The sequence below is a fragment of the Microcaecilia unicolor genome, chromosome 8 (assembly GCF_901765095.1).
Source record: "Microcaecilia unicolor chromosome 8, aMicUni1.1, whole genome shotgun sequence".
Taxonomy (NCBI): domain Eukaryota; kingdom Metazoa; phylum Chordata; class Amphibia; order Gymnophiona; family Siphonopidae; genus Microcaecilia; species Microcaecilia unicolor.
In genome coordinates, this window is record NC_044038.1 from 212,885,284 (window position 1) to 212,895,224 (window position 9,941).

General features: G+C 40.6%; 1 protein-coding gene across 1 annotated transcript in view; it reads left to right on the forward strand.

Annotated features, from left to right (window-relative positions):
• LOC115476702 (breast carcinoma-amplified sequence 1-like) overlaps positions 1-8,650 on the forward strand; it is a 114,694-nt gene extending 106,044 nt beyond the window's left edge. Inside the window, exons 9-13 of the mRNA XM_030213233.1 lie at positions 676-717; positions 1,767-1,904; positions 2,546-2,611; positions 5,562-5,870; positions 8,070-8,650. Coding sequence (XP_030069093.1) covers positions 676-717; positions 1,767-1,904; positions 2,546-2,611; positions 5,562-5,870; positions 8,070-8,129 — 615 coding nt within the window. The 3' untranslated portion in view covers positions 8,130-8,650. The remainder of the gene's footprint in view (positions 1-675; positions 718-1,766; positions 1,905-2,545; positions 2,612-5,561; positions 5,871-8,069) is intronic.
• The last annotated feature ends 1,291 nt before the right edge of the window (positions 8,651-9,941 follow it).

Sequence of the window (9,941 nt, forward strand, 5' to 3'; positions counted from 1 at the left end):
ACAGATGGGGAACTGATCTTCCTCATTTTCACGCCTCTGTGCTTAAGGACGATTGGCCCAGCATGTCTGTCTGTCTTTTTCACTATTCCTGGTGTTTCCGATGTGCTGCTTTATCTTCTCATCGTTATGATTTGCAGTGACCTTCAAATGCATCTTATTTCTCCAATTTCATTCTTCTGCCTCTTCTTTGTTTTCCATGGACTTTTCTCAAATTTCCTAAGACTATAATCAGGGATGAGGTGATATTTCTGTCTCTTCTTTCTGTCCAGTTCACCAAACTCCACAGTTTCCCTACTTTTGTGGGATTTCAAAGAGTTTGCTCTCTGCTACCACTTTCATGGAAGAACCTGAATTTGAATTCTTTCTGGATCTGATTTTACCACAGTCAAGGTCTGGTTCTAGAGCAGAAGGACAGGTTCTTGAACACAGGGTTTTGCCAGACTTTTATAAGTCTATGCTGTTAGTGCATTTCTCTCCTTCTTGCTCATATTCAAAAATATTAAGTTAATGTGCAACTCCTTATCCTAGCTTATTTGTAGAATTAGAATATATTAATGCAGCCAAAATAGGTGAAGTTATTCAAACTGCAATATTGCAAGGTTTCACTAATTCTAGCATCCTGATGCCTTAATATCAATTATGGAATATTTCTTTCATTCTTCATTCTTCCAGCAGCCCGCCAAAGAGGTTCCTCCACCCAGTGCACCCAAAGAGAATGTAAGTTCATGTAAGGTCAACTGCAGCCTATTTAAATAGCAATACCTCTGTCAGACTTTGGTGAGGCGTTTTAGAAATGCAGAAGGTCTTTCCTCCCAACCTCTAGGTAGTTCTCTGTGGAAAATGGATTTAAAGATGGTGTTGTGAGAGAATCTGCAGATGCTGATTCAAGATCCTCATTAATGAACCTGGAAGAAGAAGACATGTCACACCCCAGCCCACCATCACCCCTCTGACCGTCTCTCCCTCTCCCTCTCTCTGACACACATACATACAAACACTCTCTCTCTCTCTCTCTCTCTCTCTCTCTCTCTCTCTCTCTCAACCTCTCTCTCTCTCTGGGGTCCTTTTACTAAGGTGCGCCAAAAAATGGCCTCTGCTGGTGTAGACACATGTATTGGACACGAGCAGGTCCATTTTTCAGCGTGCCTGCAAAAAAGGCCTCTTATTTTGGGCTGAAAATGGACATGCAGCAAATTGGTGCGCGTCCATTTTGGGCCTGAGACCTTACCGCCACCCATTGACCTAGCGGTAAGGTCTCACGCATTAACTGGGCGGTAATGGTCTACGTGCATACAATGCTGATTACCACCCAGTTAGCGCCATGTTCCAGAAAATTTCCGGCGCGCTTAGTGGACGTGCGTAAAAAATGAAATTACCGCCCAGGCTATGCACGTACATGCCTACGCGGCTTAGTAAAAGTGCCCCTAAATTCCTAATTGGCATCATTCTTGGCAACATTCATAACTACAGTCTTCTTTAACCTTCTCACATGTTTGAATCCGGTGGAAAATGCTTAACTTTTCAGATTAAAATTGAGAAAACTACAGAATTGGTATGTAATATGTTATGTTATGGGGGGGGGGGGGGTTCAGGGCATATTTTTAATTTGTATCCTTTTTATGTAATTATTATTTATTTATTTGTTTATGCTTCAGTTTCCCTTGAAGCAGCCTACGGGCAAAATGTGGCCATATTGGGCTTTGTGTCCTCTCAGTAAAGTTTTTAGAGACTATTTCGTACATCTCACTCTTTCTTTTCGCTCCTAGACTGTAGCAGAACCAGAGGTTCAGATTGTGGTCCAGCAACCCCCTGTACAAGCAGCTGCACCTAGTAAGGATGTGATTAAAACCTCAGAAGGGCAAAAGGCAAAGAAATCCAGCTTTATGATGTTTTTCAAACAGTTGGTAAGTAGAGCATGGAAGGATGTTAAGCAGAACTTCCCAAAATATGGGTCACGACCCCAAATGGGGTCACAAAACCCACATTTGGAGGTCATAGCCACTGTTCCCCTAAGCTGAGTGGGAGTCCTCCAGCTACAGTCCTGCCAGTAGAGGGTGCTGTTTCACTATTACATTTTCAATAGTGAGGGACAGGCAAGCTCTGCAGGATTCCAGGGAACCTGCCTGTCCCTAGTGATTGAAAACACAATATTGAAGCACCAACCCCAACTGGCAGCAATGCCACTGGAGGACTCCCAGTCAGCTTAGAGTGAACACTGGTAACAACCAGGTAAGCTCTCCATAGGTGCATCATTATTCTATACCTGTAGGTGGACACATAGTTTGATTTGGCTGCTATCACAGTGCATACTTCTCTGCTGACTGTATTGTATACGAGGCCATTTACATGAATAAATTAGCCCTTTGTGCACACAAAAGTGTTTTATAAAACTATTTTGTAAGACAAACAAACAGGTTTAGATGCATAAGGCAGAAGAATCAATTGTACTGAATAATAAGAATTCAAACCATAATTATGATCATTCTATCAGTTCTTGAAGTGTATTTAGATGGAAAGCTGAAAATGGAATCATTTATTATTGTAGTCAGTCAGTGATGACGGAGGGTCTACCGGTGCAGAGGAAGTAAACAGCAAAGACCCTGATCATCCAGTAAGTGCACCAATTTATTCATCTACTGGACTGGTGATGGGTTCTGTCATGTTAGCTTTCTATTTGCATCCATTTTCATTTTAGAAGACATGCAGTGATTTTATCTTTACCGACATGTACAGCAGTTTCTAAGCAGTGTCCCAGAAATGTTCTATCAATCACCCCATTGATTGGGATATTCCAACTGCGGTCAAACCTGCAGTATACCAAAAGGGTTTTAGGTTCAAATAGTTTTTCATTATGATGGTATGTTTTATGTTTTATACTTTTGTCTATTCTTTTCTCTTTTTATATAGTTGACGTTCTTTTCCATAGTTGATTTTGGTTGTATTACTCTTTTTATTTTTTAATATACCCCGCTTTAATGGTTGTCCTTTAGAAAGTTATCAAATGAAATAACCTTGATCCTTAGATGGACTGTCATTTTGAATAACATGGGAAATGTCAAAGACATGCTATTCGGAAAAGATTGCACGTTCTTCAACTAATGGAGCTTCACTTTTCTGATTCCTTAAATTGCTCAAGTGTTCTACAATCTTTTGTTTTATTTTTCTTCTAGTCTGGCCAATGTACCACTTACCACAAGGACAACATATGGCATAAACAACTTGAGACAAGTTACAATCTGTGGTATATCATAGCTGAAATGTTCTGCCTATCGCTGGATTAATTACCACCTGGGTTATAATAGCAAATTTGCAGTATACATATTGATTACAAATAGTGTGACCCCCCCCCCTATAATTACATCAACCTGCCTATGAGGTATTTGCTTTGACAACACATCTCCCATTTTCGAGTCCTACTGTAAGCAAAACATGGGTCGGTATTAAATACAGGGTGAAAATGTAGGAGGGGCCAATGCCTTTGTATTATGTGTTTAATTTTAATAGTCTGCTTCGTATATGGAAAGATGCACATCATTTTTTCTATTTGTCTATCCATCCCTATAGAATTTTGCAATAACCAATAGTTGCCTGTTTTCGGACTGCCTTGAGTACTTTAGCAGGGTAGCGTCTTGGTTTCAATCTGTCATACAACTCTCTTGATTGATGTATAAATGAATCCTGAGAACTACACAACCTCTTAATCTTTAGAAATTGGCCCACTGATATACCCTCTTTCAATCGCCAAGGATGATTACTAAAATGGAGGATGGTATTTCTATCAGTGGACTTTCTGAAAACAGAGGCTGCAGACTTCCTTACACAGAATGTAATATGAATGTCTAAAAAAAAACTATATTATGTCTCATTATATGAGCTACAAACTTAATCCTGGGATCACAATTACTTATATATTGAAGAAATCCCCTCAATGAATCCTCATCACTTGACCAGATCAGGATGTACGATTCCCTAATGTGGCTGTGCCACATGAACTTTATCTTACCACAATATCACTTTGTATTTGTTTACACCGGAGTCTGCAAACACCTCTCCGGTACTATGTAAGCCACAGTGAGCCTACAAATAGGTGGGAAAATGTGGGATACAAATGTAACAAATAAATAAATAAATCACATCATCAATAAATCTTTTCCACATTAATATCTGGGGCATATATCTAGAATTATATAGAAATTGCTGCTCAAAATCTTCTCGTGGTTTCTACTTCCTCCAGGGTATGCACTCTATTGACTATCTTCGTGTCATCTGCAAAAAGGCAAACTTTTTCTCCCTAACCCTTCAGCAATGTCTCTCACAAATACATTAAATAGAATCGGCCACAGTATCAACCCCTAAGGCACTCCACTACTCATCTTCCTTTCCTCTGAGCGCATTCCATTTACCATCACCCTCTACCACTTGTTGGTCAACCAGTTTCCAATCCAGATCACCATGTCGAGTCCTAGGTTCAGCACTCTCAGCTTATTCAGGAGTCTTCTGTGAGGTGACTTTCTGAATTCCCTTGCTTCCTATTGTCACTCAACCCCTCTAGTTTAAATATCTAGAAACATGCCTTTTTCCTGTCACAGGCAGATGTAGCCCATCATCACAGTACAGTCTGCTACTTTTTCATGTACTGCCCCGTGATCCTATGTATCTGAAACTTTCTTCTTTATTATCAATATTAGAATCCTTACTCTCTTCTCGGATCACATTCAGTATTTGTCCATGTTAAGTGTTCACATTGATGACTTTCTAGAGAAATCTGGAAAATATTCAAAGGGATTATCTGGAGTCTTTTGTTCTAAGGTGTTTGGCACTTGACAACTCTTTTTTGTAATTTTTTTTTATCTAAAGGAATGTAAAGCAAGATTAATGTCAAAAATGCCCACTATCTGGAAAATTCCTTATGATAACTTTTATTAGTCCTGTGTAAGCCTACACTAAAGATGTTATAGGCACATGACCAATTATAAGTGAGAGTGGGATGTTTGACCACGGGAATACAAATCCTGGAGACAAGAATCTTAAAAAGTTTGTTTATGGATGAAAAGACTCAACACAACTGTTGTGTTTCGGCCATCAGGCCTGCATCAGGAGTCTTGCTCAATAACGTGTCGTTTATTGAGTCTCAGACCCCGGAAGAACAGCTGATATGTGCAGTAGGTAGCACGTGATGTGTTGTACGGGTCTTTAGAAAGACCTTTGGTGATGAGCTTGCTCGTAGACAAATCCAGTGTCGTAAAAAGCATGCTTTTTACGACACTGGATTTGTCTATGACTCAATAAACTTGTCTCAATAAATCTTGTCTCCAGGATTTGTATTCCCGTGGTCAAACATCCCACTCTCACTTATACTTGTGTTTTCCCATGGGGCGTTCAAGTTCTCCGCTTGGTTGTGGATTCTTCTGAACATAGGCACATGACCACACAGATCTCTCCTTCAGATGTAAACTGAAACTGATAACTGATTGATAGATCATTGCTGGTTTTTTTATCTTTTTTTTTTTCCTTCAAGTTATTGGATATAATTGTGACGCGCAGCTCTCTCCTTTCTTTAGACATTAGATTCCACAGAGGGATCAGCAACACAAAAAATATCTCAAAAGTCTGTGGCTCCTGTCATAATTGAGAGCCAACCTGCAGGCCCGAAAGGCAAAGAGAGTGCAAAGGAAAAGAAAGTGACAGCAGAACTGCACAAGCAGAAAACCAACAAACAGGAAACCAAAGACAGTCAAGAAATAGCTTCCAGTGCACAGCAGCCACTATCTCAGCCACAGGCCATCCAGAACGGAGGGGACCCTGCAAAAGATCCTACACTGAAAAGGACAGAGAAGAGACAGTCCTTTGGAAGCTTTTTCAAAGGCATCGTATGTATTACAAATAGCATAAGCACCTGTATATAATATGTAAAGCACTTTGTTTTCAGCCACAGGGTTGATCTGGTCCCAGGTTTAACCCATTGTATACAGGGATTTGTAATTATGGTTTCTCCATTGCATTCCCTAAGAAAAGCAAGACTAAATGTCCCTGCATGCAATGGGGTAAACCGAGGATTGGTTTGGATCAACCCCATTGATCAAATCTGGATCCAGTTGGCAACCTTAACGGTAGTCCATGTTGATAACTTCCCCTTAGTCTGAAGAGTTTCAGACTCTGGTAACCAGAGCTGATACTGTGATGTCATCATGCCTCATTCCACCAATACCTAAGAGCCAACCTCATCAGTGATGTCACAATGGCTTGATTGTCCTGTACTTCACTCACTTTTATTACATATAGCAGTGATTTTGATTTCTAGAGAAATTTCTTTTTTCTTTAATTAAGGGGAGAAGTTATCAAAGTGTACTATTATGTTTATTAAAAATTGTATATACCGCCTGGCTTTCTCAGATCACAGTGGTTGACAATAAGATGTGTTATTTTACCGTTAACCCCAGTTATTAGTAACTAGGTCTTACTGCATAAAATGGGACCTGTACTAAAATAACACGAGGTAGTGTTAAAATAATACATCTTAACGGTAGCCCATGTTGATAACTACACCTCTTACTTGGGGAATTGGTCTGTTTTAAAACTACTAGCCATTGACCATTCTCTGAGTTAGTGTGAATGTCCAGATCTATTGTTTTGTTTTAACTCCAGCTGCTCTTTCTCACCCCCAGAAGCTGCAACCATAGGCAAGGGTATTGGGTACCCTAGGCAAACCTTCATCATTATACCCCCTATTAACTTTCAGGCCCTTAATCTATACTCCCCTCCCCCCCCCCCCCCCCCAAGATATCATGCTTACATAATCACGTACACTCAAACATGGTATATCCAAAAGTCATTTACTTAATGAAATGGGCTATTTGAAAACTGCCCATCCTTGCTACAGGTGAATGTACATATTGATAGTTCTTTTGAGTTTCTGTTCCTGTTGAGATCTATTCTTTTGCTTTGACTGCAGCTTCTCCCCCGCCCACCAAGAAACTGCTGCCCTCCTAGGTGACTGCCTAGTCTTGTCTGATGGTTTGGCCAGTCCTGACAACCACCTAGACTGTGTAATGGTTAAGCCACCCTATATGTGTGCATTGTACTGATACTGTGCACTTGAGAGTGGGAGGTTCTTATGAACAGGGCCACCGAGAGTGGGGTGGGGGTGGGGGGCAAAATTCCCAGTGCCCAGCCTCCAAGGGGGGCCCGGCGCTGGGTTATCTCTCTATCTCTTTCTCTCCTGCTCCTGACGGGCCCCGACAGGAGTAGGAAAGAGAAAACTCCGGCTCCGGGCCCCCCTCCAGTGCTGCTCTTCGCTCGCTTCTACCGCTGTGCCGAGCGGCTGCTTTTCCCCCTCAGGCGCACACTCGGTTTTGAAACCGAGCATGTGTGATGAGAGAAGAAAGCAGTCACAGGGGCAGGGCAGGCATGGAGTGAAGAGCTGTGCTGGATTCTTCTGCTGGAGGGGCCTCAGGATCCCCGCCAGCCTCAAGGTTCCTCAGTTGCAACAGCTGCAGCAGTGATCCTGGGGGGAGGGGCGGGAGCGGCGACAATCTGGTGGGGGGGCGGTGGCGATCGGGGCAGCGATCGGGGAAGGGCAGCAGCGGCCCTGCCCGGGCCCAGCTCAGTCTCACAGCGGCCCTGCTTATGAAGATCAACACATAGCCACATCCTGATTCATAGAAGTGGGAGCAAATAGGTAGGAGGTACTTTCAAAACTTTTAAACCTCCCAGGAATAAAACAGAAATCCAGTTAAAAAGGAGAGCTTCAGAATTCCCTTTATCGTGAAAGCTTTGCTGTAATCAGAACTGAAACACCAGTATTTCCCCTCTCCCTGCTGTGCCTGGTTTCTGTTTCATTTCTGCCTGCTACATAAACACATGATGATTCTGAATGTTTCCTATCACCTGAAAGAGAAACTCATTGGCATTCCGCCAAGCCTCTTATTTGCATGCAGCAGTGTTGGTCTATAACTGCATTTTTTTTTTCTTTTGAGACCTGGAAAAAAAAAAAGCTAAAATGTGCCAATATTTGGAAGACATAAATGTGGCACTGATTACACCCAATGTTTCTGTATCTCTGTCTGCAGGCGCCTAAGAAAACATGTGATGCTGAAGTACAAACAGACCCTGCGCCAATTCTAAAATAAATACATCACGTGATGGTAGAATGAATTGGAAGTTGTCTGAAGCTTCCCTGTCACCATCGATGCCTTTGCAGCTGCCATCAGACCAGGTCATTTCCCTGAAATAGCAGGTGTATATCTGAGCTGTATAATATATAACGGTCAGTATAGGATTTAAAAGAGAAAAGTGAAGTAGACAATGTTTAAGTTATAAAGAAGGTATAAATTAGCGGGAATATAGGAATATAAAAATTACTTGAAAAAAAAGGGAATTAACATTTTAGAGAGACAATGGTAAATGCGGGCAAGCTGGCATGGTAGAAACTATTTTTGACTATAAGGTGAGATGCAAAACAATTGTCCTTGACGAGCTAATAGAGAATCCACTGGCTGTCTTGCAACAGACAGTTAAAATTGTAGTGCAATTGTTCAGACTTCACTGAGCCATGCAGGGCACTTCTGCAAATGGTACTGAAACTCATCACACTTTTTGCAAAGTTCAGTAAAATGTTCCATTGAAAATGTTCCTTTAAACTTAAAAAAAAAAAAAAAACAATTTCTCAAGTTTGCTTAAGCCTAGAAACTTCAATGACAGCTGCAAGGTGTTTGGTGAGTTGCAGTGAAATTTACCAATCTGACTCTAATATTGGTAAACCTATCAGTGCTTGGAATATATTTGCCAAAAAGATTTTATAGACTGATGTTTTAAATGGTATTTGGTGAAAGGTTACATTTAAAAGGGCGGTAAAAGATAAAATATGTGTCTTATGTTGTAACTATAGGAAAGCATGTGCAAGCAGTAAATTTCTCATTTTGCAAATAATTTTTGTGTAGACTTTTGCTATAGGATTTAAGGCAAAATCATTCATATACAGTACAGCCAAAATTCGGTCAAAACTTCATGAAAAGTAGTATGCTTGTCATGTTAGCTTACTTCAGTGGGGGAAAATAAAAATCAGCAAGATATATGTATATATATATATATAAGATGGTACTTTTTTATAGGACTAACTTAATAGATTCTGAACTAGCTTTTGAGAGTTATACTCGCTTTCTCAGGTCAAAAACAAATGCGCAGGTCAGGCCACAGAGCGATGTTTGCTGAATATAAAAATCCACCACAATTACACTATAGCAGAGGTTCACAACCTGTCCTCAGGACACACCCAGGCATTCAAGTTTTCAGGATATCCAAAATGAGTATTCATGAGATACGTTTGTATACAACAGAGGGGGTGCATTCGAGTTTATCTCATGTATGTTCATTGTGGATATAATATAAGAACATAAGGATTGCCATACTGGGACAGACCGAAAGTTCATCAAGCCCAGTATCCTGTTTCCAAAAGTGGCCAAACCAGGTTACAAGTACCTGGCAAGATCCCAAAACAATTAAAACAGATTTTATGCTGCTTATCCTAGAAATAAGCAGTGGATTTTCCCCAAGTCCATCTTAATAATGGCTTAAGGAGTTTTCTTTTAGAAAGTTAGCCAAACCTTTTTTAAACCCTGCTAACCCAAATGCTTTTACCACATTCTCTGGCAACAAATTCCAGATTTTAATTACATGTTGAGTGAAGAAGTATTTTCTCTGATTTGTTTTAAATTTAATAGCTTCATTGCATGCCCTAGTATTTTTGGAAAGAGTAAACAAGTGATTCACGTCCACCCATTCCATTCCACTCAGTATTTTATAGACCTCTATCATATTTCATCTCAGCCATCTCTTCTCGAAGATGAAGCACCCTAGCTGCTTTAGCCTTTCCTCATAGGGAAGTTGTCCCATTCCCTTTATCATTTTCATGGTCCTTCTCTGTACCTTTTCTAATTCCACTA